The 16589-nt window shown below is 54.6% G+C and overlaps 1 protein-coding gene across 2 annotated transcripts in view; it reads right to left on the bottom strand.

Annotated features, from left to right (window-relative positions):
• The window catches only part of ccdc47 (coiled-coil domain containing 47), a 62057-nt gene that overhangs the window by 5511 nt on the left and 39957 nt on the right, over positions 1-16589 (bottom strand). For both annotated transcript variants that reach the window (XM_085966639.1, XM_085966640.1), the window contains exons 7-10: positions 3847-3948; positions 2929-3039; positions 1608-1693; positions 76-134 (exon numbers count right to left, since the gene is read on the bottom strand). In XM_085966639.1, the coding sequence (XP_085822765.1) occupies positions 76-134; positions 1608-1693; positions 2929-3039; positions 3847-3948 (358 nt within the window). The remainder of the gene's footprint in view (positions 1-75; positions 135-1607; positions 1694-2928; positions 3040-3846; positions 3949-16589) is intronic.

Genomic DNA, 16589 nt, shown 5'->3' with positions numbered 1-16589 from the left:
CACGCATAGAGGCTCACTCCTGGGTTAGTGAAGCACTGGCAAAATAAGACAATGTGCCCTGAATCCGAGACTTACCGTTAAATGTAAACAGTAGTGTCTTTTTAGTGTCGGGCAGCTTGAGGGGCTGACCCTCTCTGAACAGAAACAAAGGGGGAAAGAGAAGAGAGATTCAGCAAATTAAAGAGGCACAGACTCCAGTAACACTTCCTCCCGATTGTACAGAGAGGCGGCAAATAAAGTATTGCAGAATATTCCACATTTCCTGACAATGAATAAATAAAAGGCCATTAAAAATATTGATTTTAATTTAGTGCACCAATAATTCATCTCCCCTTCAGTCCGCAAACACAAACGGGAAGGAACAATCTGCTTTAAGTGGCACTCGGAGGCTGCCATTGTCAGCACCGCATCATGGGCGTTACACAGGTGATTTTTATTCTCCAACCCTTGTTAGAAGTTAAGAGCGGTTGAGGAAGTTGCACTCCAGACCAGTGCTCCCAAGGGACTGTTTGCTCCCTGAAGGCGCCGATTCTCTTTCACAGGCAAGCAGCTTGAGCCCAAATACTGAGCATCAGCAGGCTATTCGACCATGAGGTCACATCACAGCCAGGCCCAATCCTGTACTTAGCCAACAACCACACGCACTCACCTGGAGTCACCGGGAACCCTGGATAATTGCTTCAACCCTAGGCCAGGGATGCTGAGGCTAATGCTGGTGCCCCACTGCTGCCCCAGTGTAGATCATCTTACACAGCACATGCCAGATATTGTATCAGGGGCCAACCTGCACGGCTCAGAGTTACACTGGGCGGTGCGGTCCTGGTCTGTGTGGCTCAGAGTTACACCGGGCGGTGCAGTCCTGGTCTGTGTGGCTCAGAGTTACACCGGGCGGTGCGGTCCTGGTCTGTGTGGCTCAGAGTTACACCGGGCCGTGCAGTCCTGGTCTGTGTGGCTCAGAGTTACACCGGGCGGTGCGGTCCTGGTCTGTGTGGCTCAGAGTTACACCGGGCGGTGCGGTCCTGGTCTGTGTGGCTCAGAGTTACACCGGGCGGTGCGGTCCTGGTCTGTGTGGCTCAGAGTTACACCGGGCGGTGCGGTCCTGGTCTGTGTGGCTCAGAGTTACACCGGGCGGTGCGGTCCTGGTCTGTGTGGCTCAGAGTTACACCGGGCGGTGCGGTCCTGGTCTGTGTGGCTCACTCGAAGCAGCACAGCGCATTGGGGTTCCAGCATCCATGACATGGAGGAGCCTACACATCATTAAACTCCGAGAAGTTACTGATGCCAGGAATACTGTGAGGGAGAGGAAATGCCCAGGCGCCAGGCATGTCCATAGAGATGCAGAGATATCACAGAAGGCTGTTCAGCAATGTGTGCCCTAGCAGCTAATCACAGACTATGGGCAGAGGCCCGCGAGCAGGGCTCCAGCCGCCCCGTCTCCATCCCCCGGGCTCCTAACCCAGAAAAATATTCCCCGATCGTTAAAAATCTGAAAAACGTAAACATTTCTGCAATCAGGGTTTCCCACACCATCAATATTTGAAACATTCGACGATCACAAAACATGACAGTTCAGCAGGTCTCCTCCTGCAGATATTATCGCTACTTACTCTTGCATAATTTTAGCCCCAGAGAACTGGTCCGAAAAATGAACGGACTCAATCTTGTCGGCGTGATTCGACAGGAAGTGCACCATCTGGGAGCAGAGAGAGAAAACATCTCAACACTGCAGCATGGAACAAGTCAGTCCCGAGCAGCACCTGAACAGAGTTGCAAAGATAACACGCACACACACCTGTCACTATATTATAAGTGTGGATGGACTGGAAAAGGGGTGGTCATGGTCGACTGGGAGGGTATTAGCTGGGCAGCGGGCTGGATACTGCCCTTTCACCATTGCAACCTGGGCACAAAATTCCAGTTGAGTATAATAAATGCAGTGGGGTAAAATCTTTATGCTGGATGTAGCGCTCATATATCAATCCAGTTCCCAGTTGACAAGGACTCCCAAAATGGAGCGCGCATAGGATGATTGGCGTGGAAAATGAGCACTGGTAGAGTAGGTTATGGCAGAGCCCCATTGATGGGGCAGTGTAGAGGGAGCTTTACTCTGTATCTAACCCGTGCTGTACCTGCCCTGGGAGTGTTTGATGGGACAGTGTAGAGGGAGCTTTACTCTGTATCTAACCCGTGCTGTACCTGCCCTGGGAGTGTTTGATGGGACAGTGTAGAGGGAGCTTTACTCTGTATCTAACCCGTGCTGTACCTGTCCTGGGTGTGTTTCATGGGACAGTGTAGAGGGAGCTTTACTCTGTATCTAACCCGTGCTGTACCTGCCCTGGGAATGTGTAATGGGACAGTGTAGAGGGAGCTTTACTCTGTATCTAACCCGTGCTGTACCTGCCCTGGGAGTGTTTGATGGGACAGTGTAGTGGGAGCTTTACTCTGTATCTAACCCGTGCTGTACCTGCCCTGGGAGTGTTTGAAACAAAAAGATGTAGATGTTGGAATTCTGAAATAAAAACAAAATGTTGGAAACACTCAGCAGGTCAGGCAGCGTCTGAGGAGAGAGGAAGTGAGGGTTAACGTTTCAAGTTCTGTTTTTATTTTTGGATCTGGATACTAGGTGTACAAAGGAGTGTGTTTAATTCATCATCGGTAATCATCTCACACACAGACACACAATTTCTAGCCAATGATCCATAGTGCCGAGGCCAATTTTAGCCTCTACCACCACCCTGGCTGAGATCTGGTAACTCAGCACAGGCCAGGGGTGTAGCCTAGTCAGTTATGATGCTGCTTTTATAAGATGAGCCATGGGAGGACTTGAGGCCCAGGCTGTAACACAGAATCTCTTCAATTCACAGAGTTCAGTGAGGAATTCTGTTAACTTTTACAAGCTCGACTTATTCCACAATTCAATACACTCACCCTGCTGTCCAGGATACCCTCTGTGACCTCTCCCATCTCAGACAGGATAGATAGCGAATCAGGAAGCCCAAACTTAATCCCTGACTTGGGCTTATCGCTGCAGAACTCACTCTAAAAGAAAAATGCAGAGAGTGCTTATAATTCTGTGACCACATGGTGCAGCAAGCACAGTCCCCAAGATAAAGGCTGGAGTACCAGCAGTTAGTCCACAGCAAGCTATCGATCCACCAACACAATGGGAATTAAACACACGTCAATCAGGAATATGCTCACAGCAGCCACTCCCCCTGCCCTTGCCGAAGTGTCGGTGTGAAAGATCAGCGTTAAATTCAGTTTATTTCCAGCAGTGGTTACAGTACGACAGAAAGCTGTGGAATGTATTCTAGCTGTTAAACACAAGTGCCCGAGTACCTGCATTTATCTGCTTGCAGTCTGTGTTCAGCTGCTATCAGATGCAGTAAGAATTGAAGGGCAGTCACCACAATGATTTCCATCCTCCCCTACACAGGAAAATATTTGGATGCTCCGTGATCTGTTTAACTCCCTCTACGTAGTAACATTAGGAACAGGAGTCCATTCAGCCCCTCAGGCCTGCTCTGCCATTCAATTAGATCATGACTTGATCTGCACCTCAACTCTATTTTTCCGCCTTTGCTCCATATCTCAAGAACCGTACCCAAAAAAAAATCAATCTATCTCAGGCTTGAAAACTACCAATCAATTGTACCAGTTAAATTGGTGAAATCACATCTTGTGAAATGTCCAACTTGTGCAAACAGCGCCAGGAAGTAATACTTCATGAGAGAATGACAGACATCGAGAGCCTGACCCCGTGGGCAGGGACCAATGGCAGCCTTACATACTGTACCAGATGCTCGTAGAGAGTAGCAGCCACCACGACTGTCCCCCATTACGTACCAAGTCCTGCATCTCCTTCTGCATCCGGACCATGGCCTTCCGTGACCCGATGGCAAACACGTAGGTGTCCATGTCTTCCTCATTCATCGTCACTTTGATTTGCTACAGAAGGAACCACAACCAGCTCTCATTTCCATCCCTTCCTCAAAAGACAAACATTTGCACAGTAAACCGAGGGTGCGAGGGAGAAGAAACGATGGCAGAAAGCTGGAACGTGGGGCTGGAGAGTTAGTTACCTCACACCTGTCTTCACCCAGGAAGAGGAGATCTTAACAAATTGCAGAGGAGCTCACAGCATGCAAGTAATGACGGGTATTGTTAAAGAAGGGTTAGACACCCTTAGCATGGATGAAGAACCTGGGCTAAACTACTTGCACCTTGAGTTTTAAGAGAGGTGGTAATTGAAATCCGGAGACAAAAGTGGGGGATGCACTTAATGGGATAGTCAAAAAGCAAAATACTGCAGATGCTGGAAATCTAGAAAAAGCTGGAAATGTTGAGCCGGATAGGCAGCATCGACGTTTCAGGAAGGGTCTTTAGATCTGAAACATCAATTGACTGACTTCCGTTTCTCCACAGATACTGCCAGACTTACATAATGGTGTTGAACTAGCTAGGGGAGAGAGAGAGATCTGGGAGCTGAAACAGGCTCAACATGTCCAAATCATTGTGGGATAGCGTTCAACAAGGCAAACAGAATGCAGAGCTATACTGCCAAATCAGTAGGGTATAAAGGCTGAGGGGATCACGCTGCAGCTGTACAGTGCTTTGGTTAGGCTGCATCGTGAACGCAGAGTTCAGATTCTGGCCAAAGAGAACACCCAAGCTCTAGAAGTAGAGACCAGTCATGAGGCTGATCCTCAGCCTCAGAGGGACGGAGTTAAAAGGGAAGGAGAGGAAACCGAGGCGCATTCAGCTTTGAAAGGAGGGGAGTCAAAGTGACCCTGCATACGTACAAGACACAAAGTGGAATGGAAAAGGTTAATCCTGAGTCACTGTTTCAGTGACAGCAGGACAAGGGGATAAACGTGCAAATCGGGAGAAGCGATTTCAGTGTTGGTGTTGGGAAACAGAGCGATCACCACCTGCAATCCTCTTTCCTGGTTGTGGTAGCGGAGGAGAGGAGACAGTTAAGTGTGTGATGGGGGCGGGGAAGAAACTGTAGTTTTCTGCGGAAGAATCATAGAATGATACTGCACAGGAGGAGGCCATTTAGCCCGTCGTACCCGTGCCAGCTATTTCAGAGCTCTCCAACTAGTCCCACACCCCAGCAATTTCCCCACAGCCCTGTAAATTTTTCCCTTCAAAGTATTTATCCAATTCTCTTTTGAATGTTACTATTGAATCTGCTTCCATACCCGATCAGGCAGCGTGTTCCAGCTCACAACAACTCTGTTCTTTTGCCAATCACCTTAAATCTGTGTCCTCTGGTTACCAACCCTTCTGCCACTGCAAACAATTTCTTCTCATTTACTTTATTAAAACCGTTCATATTTTCGAACATCTCTATCAAATCTCCTCTTAACCTTCTCTGCTCGAAGGAGAACAACCACAGTTTCTCCAGTCTCTCCACATAACTGAAGTCCCTCATCCCCGGTACCATTCTAGTAAATCTCCTTTGCACCCTCTCCAAGGCCTTGACGTCCTTCCTAAAGTGCGGTGCCCAGAATTGGACACAATATTCCAGCTGAGGTCTAACCAGTGTTTTATAAAGGTTTAGCATAACTTCCTTGCTTTTGTACTCTGTTCCTATATTAATAAAGCCAAGAACCCCATATGCTTTTCTATGCCTTATCAACTTGTTCTGCCACCTTCTGAGATTCGTCTACATACACCCCCCGTGTCTCTGTCCCTGGACCCCCTTTAAAATTGTACCATTTACTTTATATTGCCTCTCCTCATTCTTCCTACTAAAATATATCTGCGTTAAATTTCATCTGCCATGTGTCTGCTCATATCACCAGCCTATGTCCTCCTGAAGTCTGTTACTATCCTCCTCATTGTTTAATACATTTCCGAGTTTTGTGTCATCTGCAAACTTTGAAATGAGTCCAGGCCATTAATATATATCAAAAAGAGCAGTGGTCCTAATACCGACTGTATACCTCCCTCCAGTCTGAAAAACAATGAGCTAGATGGGGTGAATGGCCTGCATCTAAGTTTAACTGACATTTTTGTAAGTTTGCTAAATTTAAGAGAGGTTCTTGATGAAATGTCCTGATTGGAAAGGGGCTAGTGAATGAAGGGGGCTTGATGGGCTGAATTCTCTTGCCAAGTATTAAGATCTTTGGGAAATATAGAGAAAGAATGTGTGAACAGAGTGTTTGCATTGCTTCAGGAACTAATCTGTTCAGAGTTATTTTCTAAGAATTTATTTTCTAAGAATTTATTTTCCTGGCACAACAGTAGATATCCTTGGGACTTCCAGAAAACTTTGAACAAGATTAGATTTGCTTGATTATAAATGGGCAACAATTCTAGCCTTCAGATTCCATGGTAACAACCAATAGTTCAAGTAAGGAATGACAACAGGAGGCTCAGTATGGAGCCAGATAAGTAACTGGGTTAAAAGAAAGGGAGCAGATGGGGCCCATAAAGAACTCCAGGCTGGAAAGGGGTTATGAGGAGGGTACCCCAGGGGTCTCCTCGGGACCCTTGCCATTTTTTAACATATTAATTTAACAAATTAAAAGGAGAGGCACTTACTGAACAACAGGCAAACAGATTTGGTGGTATTTAGGGCTATGTTTTGTGATGGACTCTGTTCCAAAGCACACTCACTAAATCATTCTGCGCAGTCTAACACAGACAGCAACCCGTTTATATTAAAACCTTCAATAGTTGATCCAACGGGCTCACAGAGGGATTTAGTAAAACTGTATTTAAGTGTTTGTACAGGTACACTATCCCTTATCCGAAAGCCTTGGGACCAGCTGACTTTCGGTTTTCGGAATTTTTCGGATTTCAGAAGGTATTTTATAAGACTGGGAAATTTGTCGGGGGTGGGGGTCGGGTTGGCGTCGGCGGGGGGGTCGGGTCGGCGGGGGGTCGGGAGAGAAAATAATATCGGGCAGGCCGCGGTTCGGGTCGGGTGGGAGAAAAGAATATCAGACGGGTCGGGTCGGGTGGGGGGTGGAGAAAAGAATATCGGACCGGCCACTGCATTGTTGGGTTCACTCTGCCGGTATCTCCTTCACACTGCCCGGCTCGGCCTACAATCTCCTACCCAGGAGGGAACTCTGTGACCCTCTGCCCTGCTCAGCGTAAGTCGTGCGTCACTCTGGTCATGTCGTTCGCACGACTTACGCTGAACGAAAAAACTTTCGGTTTTTAGAGGTTTTCGGAAGTTCGGATAAAGGATAGTCTACCTGTATAATGAAAAACTCTGCTTGGAAAGTATCTTATAGGTATCTGGGCCAATATGTAGCAGATGCAGTTCAATATGGATAAGTAAAACATTATTATTGAGAGCAAGAAACCAGTCATTACTTTGGAAACATCTTTCTGCCTTGCTACAACTCTCCCCATCTTGAAAAGTATCTTAAAAACCTCTCTCTTTGGCCACCTCCACTAATCTACCAGTGCCTGCTCGGTGTTCAGTCAGCCCCACTGTGAAACCCCTTGCGTATTTTGCTATGTTAAAGGTGTTATACAAGAACATTGAGGCAGGAGGGTGAACAGCCAGAGGTCGTGGTCCATATCGGTACCAACGACATAGGTAGAAAGAGGGAAAGAGGTCCTGCAAGCAGAATATAGGGAGCTAGGAAATAAATTAAAAAGCAGGACCTCAAAGGTAATAATCTCCGGATTACTCCCGGTGCCACGCGCTAGTGAGTATAGAAACAGGAGGATAGCTCAGATGAATGGAGAGATGGTGCAGGAGGGAAGGCTTTAGATTCCTGGGGCACTGGGACCGGTTCTGGGGGAGGTGGAACCCGTACAGGCCGGACGGGTTGCACCTCAACAGGGCTGGAACCAATATCCTCGCGGGGAGGTTTGCCAGTGCTGTTGGGGAGGGTTTAAACTAATTTGGCAGGGGGATGGGCCCCAGGGTGTAACATTAGAAAAGACAAATAAAGTGCTCAAAGGATTGGGAGGCAGAGAGCGCTGAAGTAAGAAATAGTAAGGTATTGGTGGGGTCAAACTAAGAGAACACAGGATGGTCTAAGATGGGTTTACAGTGTATGTATGTGAACGCACGAAGCGTAGTAAACAAGGTCAGTGAGCTGCAGGCACAAATAGCCACATGGGAATATGATGCTGTGGCAATAACGGAGACCTGGCTCAAAGGACAGGATTGGGTATTAAATATTCCTGGTTATAAAGTGTTCAGGAAAGATAGGGAAGGAATGATGGGAGGTGGTGTGGCAGTATTGGTCAAGGAGAATGTTACAGTGCTGGAGAGGGTTGATGTCCTGGAGGGGGTCAAGGACAGAATCTATATGGCCAAAGTTAAGAAATAACAGAGGTGCCATTACACTACTAGGTGTATTCTATAGACCACCAGCCAGTGGGAAAGATATGGAGGAGCAAATTTGCAGAGAAATTAGAGAGATGTGCAAGAACTATAGAGTATAGCATTTTGATGCTAGTGACCATAATTCTGTTAGATTTAAGGTAGTTATGGAAAAGGACAAGGATAGACCAGGAATAAAAATTCTAAATTGGGGAAAAGCAAATTTTGCTAAGCTCAGAGGGGATTTAGACAGTGGACTGGAAACAGCTACTTGAAGGTAAATCAGTGTCAGAGCAGTGGGAGGCATTCAAGGAGGCGACCTGGAGGGTTCAGACCAAATATAGGCCCTTAAAGAAAAATGGTGAGACTAACAAATCTAGAGCCCCCTGGATGTCTAGGGACATACAGGGTAGGATAAAGAAAAAAGGGAGGCGTATGATAGATACCGAGGGCTAAATACTCCAGAATCTTTAGAGGAGTACAGAAAGTGCAGGGGTGCAGTTAAAAAGGATATTAGGAAAGCAAAGAGAGAGCATGAAAAATTCTTGGCAAGTAAAATCAAGGAAAACCCAAAGATGTTTTATAAATATATTAAGAGTAAGAGGATAACTAAAGAAAGGGTAGGGCCTATTAGAGATCTTGAGGGTAATGTGTGTGTGGAGGTGGGAGACGTCAGTAGGGTTCTTAATGAATACTTTGCGTCAGTTTTCACAAAGGAGAGGGGCGAAGTAGACATTGCTATCAGGGGGTAGGAGTGTGAAATATTAGATGAAATAAACATAGTGAGAGAGGAAGTATTAAGGGGCTTAGCAGCTTTAAAAGTGGTTAAATCCCCAGGCCCGGATGAAATGTATCCCAGGTTGTTAAGCGAAGCAAAAGGAAATAGCAGAGGCCCTGACCATCATTTTTCAATCCTCTCTGGCTTCAGGTGTGGTGCCGGAGGACTGAAGGACTGCTAATGTGGTACCCTTGTTTAAAAAGGGAGAAAGGGATAGACCGGAGTAATTACAGGCCAGTCAGCCTAACCTCGGTGGTGGGAAAATTATTGGAAAGAATTCTGAAGGACAGGATAAATCTTCATTTAGAAAGACACGGATTAATCAAGGATAGTCAGCACGGATTTGTTAAGGGAAGGTCATGTCTGACAAACTTGATTGACTTTTTTGAGGAGGTAACAAGGAGGGTAGATGAGGGTAGTGCGTTTGATGTAGTGTATATGGACTTTAGCAAGGCTTTTGATAAGGTTCCACATGGCAGACTGGTCACGAAGTTAAAAGCCCATGAGATCCAGGGCAAAGTGTCAAGTTGGATTTAAAACTATCTCGGAGACAGGAAGCAGAGGGTAATGGTTGATGGGTGTTTTTGTGACTGGAAGGCTGTTTCCAGTGGGGTTCCGCAGGGCTCAGTACTAGGTCCCTTGCTTTTTGTGGTATATATCAATGATCTAGACTTGAATTTAGGGGGTATGATTAAGAAGTTTGCAGATGATGCTAAAATGATACTGAAGAAGGAAGCTGTAGACTGCAGGAAGATATCAATAAATTGGTCAGGTGGGCAGAACAGTGGCAAATGGAATTCAATCCAGAGAAGTGTGAGGTAATGAATTTGGGGAGGGCTAACAAGGAAAGAGAATACACATTAAATGGTAGGACACTGAGTAGTGTAGAGGAACAAAGGGACCTTGGAGTGTATGTCCACAGATCCCTGAAGGTAGCAGGCCAGGTAGATAAGGTGGTTAAGAAGGCATACGGAATGCTTGCCTTTATTAGCCGTGGCATAGAATACAAGAGCAGGGAGGTTATGCTTCAACTGTATAAAACACTAGTTAGGCCTCAGCTAGAGTACTGCGTGCAGTTCTGGTCACCACATTACAGGAAAGATGTGATTGCACTAGAGAGGGTACAGAGGAGATTTACAAGGATGTTGCTGGGAGTAGAGAATCTTAGCTATGAGGAAAGACTGGATAGGCTGGGTCTGTTTCCCTTGGAACAGAGGAGGCTGAGGGGAGACCTTATTGAGGTGTATAAAAAGGACCTATTTCCCTTAGCAGAGGGGTCAAAAACCAGGGGGCACAGATTTAAAGTAATTGGTGGAAGGTTTAGAGGGGATTTGAGGGGAAATTTCTTCACCCAGAGGGTTGTGGGGGTCTGGAACTCACTGCCTGAAAGGGTGGTAGAGGCAGGAACCCTAACCACATTTACAAAGTACTTGGATGTGCACTTGGGATGCTGTAACCTGCAGGGCTATGGACCAAGAGCTGGGAAGTGGGATTAGGCTGGATAGCTCTGTTGGCCGGCGCGGACACGATGGGCCGAAATGGCCTCCTTCTGTGCTGGAACTTTCTATGATTCTATGATAGTAATAATGGGGGGCTTCAACTATCCTAATATAGACTGGGATCGTAATAGTGTTAAGGGCAGAGAAGGGGAAGAATTTCTCAAGTGTGTTCTGGAGAACTTTCTTGATCAGTATGTTTCTGGCCCGACGAGGGAGGAGGCATTGCTGGAGCTGGTTCTGGGGAATGAGGTAGGTCAAGTGGAGCAAGCGTCAGTAGGTGAACATTTAGGAAACAGTGACCATAGTTTCGTAAGGTTTAGATTAGCTATGGAAAAAGACAGGGAGCAATCTAGAGTAAAAATGTTTAACTGGGGGGGGGGGGGGGGGGGAAGGCCAATTTCAGTGGGATGAGAACAGATCTGGCCCGGGTAAACTGGAATCAAAGATTGGCAGGTAAAACTGTAATGGAACAATGGGCTGCCTTTAAAGAGGAAATAGTTCAGGTACATTCCCACTAGGGGGAAAGGCAGGGCAACTAAAGTAAGGGCTCCCTGGATGACGAAACAGATAGAGGATATGAAGCAGAAAGAGATGTCAGGTGTCAGATTGCAAATACATCTGAGGCTATATATAGAAAGGTCAGAGGAGAAGTGAAAAAGAAAATACGAGGGGCAAGAGAGGGTATGAGAATAGAATGGCAACCAACATAAAAAGGTAATCCAAAAGTCTTCTATAGGCATATAAATAGTAAAAGGGGAGTAAGAGGAGGGGTGGGGCCGACTAGGGGCCAAAAAGGAGACCTATGCATGGAGGTAGAGGGTATGGCTGAGGTACTAAACAAGTACTTTGCATCTGTCTTCACCAAGAAGATGCTGCTACAGACATAGTAAAGGAGGAGGTAGTGGAGATACGTGATTGGATCAAAATTGATAAAAGGAGGTATTAGAAAGGCTGGCTGCACTCAAAGTACATAAATCACCAGGAGCGGATGGGATGCTGTGGGAATTAAGGGAAGAAATCGTGGAGGTACTGCCCATAATATTCCAATCCTCCTTAAATATGGGGGTGGTGCCAGAGAACTGAAGAATTACAAATGTTACACCATTGTTCAAAAAAGGGTGTAAAGATAAATCCAGCAACTACAGGCCAGTCAGTTTAACCTCGGTAGTGGGGAAGCTTTTAGAAACAGTAATCAGGGACATAATTAACAGTCATTTGGACAAGTGTGGATTAATTGAGGAAAGCCAGCACGGATTTGTTAAAGGCAAATCGTGTTTAACTAACTTGATTGAGTTTTTTTGATGAGGTAACAGAGAGGGTTGTTGATGACAATGCAGTTGACGTGGTGTACATGGATTTCCAAAAGGTGTTCGACAAAGTGCCACATAATAGGATTGCCAGCAAAGTTGAAGCCCGTGGAATAAAAGGGACAGTGGCAGCATGGATACGGAATTGGCCAAGTGACAGGAAACAGAGAGTAGTGGTGAACGGTTGTATTTCGGACTGGAGGAAGGTATACAGTGGTGTTCCCCAGGGGTCGGCACTAGGACCACTGCTTTTCTTGATATATATTAATGACTTGGACTTGGGTGTACAGGGCACAATTTCAAAATTTGCAGATGACACAAAACTTGAAAGTATAGTGAACAGTGAGGAGGAGAGTGATAGACTTCAGGAAGACAGACAGGCTGGTGAAATGGGTGGACACGTGGCAAATGAAATTTAACGCAGAAAAGTGTGAAGTGATACATTTTGGTAGCAAGAATGAGGAAATATAAACTAAATGGTACAATCCTGAAGAGGGTGCACGAACAGAGAGGCCTGGGGGTATGTGTGCACAAATCATGGAAGGTGGCAGGGCAGGTTGAGAAAGCAGTTAAAAGCGCATGATAAACCTATATATAAAACACTGGTTTGGTCTCAACTGGAGTATTGTGTCCAATTCTGGGCACCGCACTTTAGGAAGGATGTGAAGGCCTTAGAGAGAGTGCAGAAAAGATTTACGAGAATGATTCCAGGGATGAGGGACTTCAGTTACATGGATAGACTGGAGAAGCTGGGGTTGTTCTCCTCGGAGCAGAGAAGGTTGAGAGGAGATTTGATAGAGGTGTTCAAAATCATGAGGGGTCTGGACAGAGTAGACAGAGTAGACAGAGAGAAACTGTTCCCATTGGCAGAAGGGTCGAGAACCAGAGGACACAGATTTAAGGTGATTGGCAAAAGAACCAAAGGCGACGAAGGGAGAAGAGAGAGAGAGAGGGAGGGCGAGAGGGCGGAGGGAGGGGAGCGGGCGGAGGGAGGGGAGCGGGCGGGCGAGAGGGCGGAGGCGGGCGAGAGGGCGGGGGCGGGCGAGAGGCCCGAGGGAGGGGGCGGGCGAGAGGCCCGAGGGAGGGGGCGGGCGAGAGGCCCGAGGGAGGGGGCGGGCGAGAGGCCCGAGGGAGGGGGCGGGCGAGAGGCCCGAGGGAGGGGGCGGGCGAGAGGCCCGAGGGAGGGGGCGGGCGAGAGGCCCGAGGGAGGGGGCGGGCGAGAGGCCCGAGGGAGGGGGCGGGCGAGAGGCCCGAGGGAGGGGGCGGGCGAGAGGCCCGAGGGAGGGGGCGGGCGAGAGGCCCGAGGGAGGGGGCGGGCGAGAGGCCCGAGGGAGGGGGCGGGCGAGAGGCCCGAGGGAGGGGGCGGGCGAGAGGCCCGAGGGAGGGGGCGGGCGAGAGGCCCGAGGGAGGGGGCGGGCGAGAGGCCCGAGGGAGGGGGCGGGCGAGAGGCCCGAGGGAGGGGGCGGGCGAGAGGCCCGAGGGAGGGGGCGGGCGAGAGGCCCGAGGGAGGGGGCGGGCGAGAGGCCCGAGGGAGGGGGCGGGCGAGAGGCCCGAGGGAGGGGGCGGGCGAGAGGCCCGAGGGAGGGGGCGGGCGAGAGGCCCGAGGGAGGGGGCGGGCGAGAGGCCCGAGGGAGGGGGCGGGCGAGAGGCCCGAGGGAGGGGGCGGGCGAGAGGCCCGAGGGAGGGGGCGGGCGAGAGGCCCGAGGGAGGGGGCGGGCGAGAGGCCCGAGGGAGGGGGCGGGCGAGAGGCCCGAGGGAGGGGGCGGGCGAGAGGCCCGAGGGAGGGGGCGGGCGAGAGGCCCGAGGAGGGGCGGGCGAGAGGCCCGAGGGAGGGGGCGGGCGAGAGGCCCGAGGGAGGGGGCGGGCGAGAGGCCCGAGGGAGGGGGCGGGCGAGAGGCCCGAGGGAGGGGGCGGGCGAGAGGCCCGAGGGAGGGGGCGGGCGAGAGGCCCGAGGGAGGGGGCGGGCGAGAGGCCCGAGGGAGGGGGCGGGCGAGAGGCCCGAGGGAGGGGGCGGGCGAGAGGCCCGAGGGAGGGGGCGGGCGAGAGGCCCGAGGGAGGGGGCGGGCGAGAGGCCCGAGGGAGGGGGCGGGCGAGAGGCCCGAGGGAGGGGGCGGGCGAGAGGCCCGAGGGAGGGGGCGGGCGAGAGGCCCGAGGGAGGGGGCGGGCGAGAGGCCCGAGGGAGGGGGCGGGCGAGAGGCCCGAGGGAGGGGGCGGGCGAGAGGCCCGAGGGAGGGGGCGGGCGAGAGGCCCGAGGGAGGGGGCGGGCGAGAGGCCCGAGGGAGGGGGCGGGCGAGAGGCCCGAGGGAGGGGGCGGGCGAGAGGCCCGAGGGAGGGGGCGGGCGAGAGGCCCGAGGGAGGGGGCGGGCGAGAGGCCCGAGGGAGGGGCGGGCGAGAGGCCCGAGGGAGGGGGCGGGCGAGAGGCCCGAGGGAGGGGGCGGGCGAGAGGCCCGAGGGAGGGGGCGGGCGAGAGGCCCGAGGGAGGGGGCGGGCGAGAGGCCCGAGGGAGGGGGCGGGCGAGAGGCCCGAGGGAGGGGGCGGGCGAGAGGCCCGGGAGGGGGGAGCCGAGGAGGGGGCGGGCGAGAGGCCCGAGGGAGGGGGCGGGCGAGAGGCCCGAGGGAGGGGGCGGGCGAGAGGCCCGAGGGAGGGGGCGGGCGAGAGGCCCGAGGGAGGGGGCGGGCGAGAGGCCCGAGGGAGGGGGCGGGCGAGAGGCCCGAGGGAGGGGGCGGGCGAGAGGCCCGAGGGAGGGGGCGGGCGAGAGGCCCGAGGGAGGGGGCGGGCGAGAGGCCCGAGGGAGGGGGCGGGCGAGAGGCCCGAGGGAGGGGGCGGGCGAGAGGCCGAGGGAGGGGGCGGGCGAGAGGCCCGAGGGAGGGGGCGGGCGAGAGGCCCGAGGGAGGGGGCGGGCGAGAGGCCCGAGGGAGGGGGCGGGCGAGAGGCCCGAGGGAGGGGGCGGGCGAGAGGCCCGAGGGAGGGGGCGGGCGAGAGGCCCGAGGGAGGGGGCGGGCGAGAGGCCCGAGGGAGGGGGCGGGCGAGAGGCCCGAGGGAGGGGGCGGGCGAGAGGCCCGAGGGAGGGGGCGGGCGAGAGGCCCGAGGGAGGGGGCGGGCGAGAGGCCCGAGGGAGGGGGCGGGCGAGAGGCCCGAGGGAGGGGGCGGGCGAGAGGCCCGAGGGAGGGGGCGGGCGAGAGGCCCGAGGGAGGGGGCGGGCGAGAGGCCCGAGGGAGGGGGCGGGCGAGAGGCCCGAGGGAGGGGGCGGGCGAGAGGCCCGAGGGAGGGGGGGCGAGAGGCCCGAGGGAGGGGGCGGCGAGAGGGCCGAGGGAGGGGGCGGGCGAGAGGCCCGAGGGAGGGGGCGGGCGAGAGGCCCGAGGGAGGGGGCGGGCGAGAGGCCCGAGGGAGGGGGCGGGCGAGAGGCCCGAGGGAGGGGGCGGGCGAGAGGCCCGAGGGAGGGGGCGGGCGAGAGGCCCGAGGGAGGGGGCGGGCGAGAGGCCCGAGGGAGGGGGCGGGCGAGAGGCCCGAGGGAGGGGGCGGGCGAGAGGCCCGAGGGAGGGGGCGGGCGAGAGGCCCGAGGGAGGGGGCGGGCGAGAGGCCCGAGGGAGGGGGCGGGCGAGAGGCCCGAGGGAGGGGGCGGGCGAGAGGCCCGAGGGAGGGGGCGGGCGAGAGGCCCGAGGGAGGGGGCGGGCGAGAGGCCCGAGGGAGGGGGCGGGCGAGAGGCCCGAGGGAGGGGGCGGGCGAGAGGCCCGAGGGAGGGGGCGGGCGAGAGGCCCGAGGGAGGGGGCGGGCGAGAGGCCCGAGGGAGGGGGCGGGCGAGAGGCCCGAGGGAGGGGGCGGGCGAGAGGCCCGAGGGAGGGGGCGGGCGAGAGGCCCGAGGGAGGGGGCGGGCGAGAGGCCCGAGGGAGGGGGCGGGCGAGAGGCCCGAGGGAGGGGGCGGGCGAGAGGCCCGAGGGAGGGGGCGGGCGAGAGGCCCGAGGGAGGGGGCGGGCGAGAGGCCCGAGGGAGGGGGCGGGCGAGAGGCCCGAGGGAGGGGGCGGGCGAGAGGCCCGAGGGAGGGGGCGGGCGAGAGGCCCGAGGGAGGGGGCGGGCGAGAGGCCCGAGGGAGGGGGCGGGCGAGAGGCCCGAGGGAGGGGGCGGGCGAGAGGCCCGAGGGAGGGGGCGGGCGAGAGGCCCGAGGGAGGGGGCGGGCGAGAGGCCCGAGGGAGGGGCGGGCGAGAGGCCCGAGGGAGGGGGCGGGCGAGAGGCCCGAGGGAGGGGGCGGGCGAGAGGCCCGAGGGAGGGGGCGGGCGAGAGGCCCGAGGGAGGGGGCGGGCGAGAGGCCCGAGGGAGGGGGCGGGCGAGAGGCCCGAGGGAGGGGGCGGGCGAGAGGCCCGAGGGAGGGGGAGGGCGAGAGGCCCGAGGGAGGGGCGGGCGAGAGGCCCGAGGGAGGGGGCGGGCGAGAGGACCGAGGGAGGGGAGGGCGAGAGGACCGAGGGAGGGGGAGGGCGAGAGGACCGAGGGAGGGGGAGGGCGAGAGGACCCGAGGGAGGGGGAGGGCGAGAGGACCGAGGGAGGGGAGGGCGAGAGGACCGAGGGAGGGGAGGGCGAGAGGACCGAGGGAGGGGAGGGCGAGAGGGACCGAGGGAGGGGGAGGGCGAGAGGACCGAGGGAGGGGGAGGGCGAGAGGACCGAGGGAGGGGGAGGGCGAGAGGACCGAGGGAGGGGAGGGCGAGAGGACC

This window comes from Somniosus microcephalus, chromosome 24, assembly GCF_052327205.1.
Source record: "Somniosus microcephalus isolate GS21.2 chromosome 24, FLI_Smic_1.0, whole genome shotgun sequence".
NCBI classification, from domain to species: domain Eukaryota; kingdom Metazoa; phylum Chordata; class Chondrichthyes; order Squaliformes; family Somniosidae; genus Somniosus; species Somniosus microcephalus.
The sequence above is the reverse complement of the archived record's forward strand: the minus strand, read 5'-3'. Positions and strand labels throughout refer to the sequence as shown.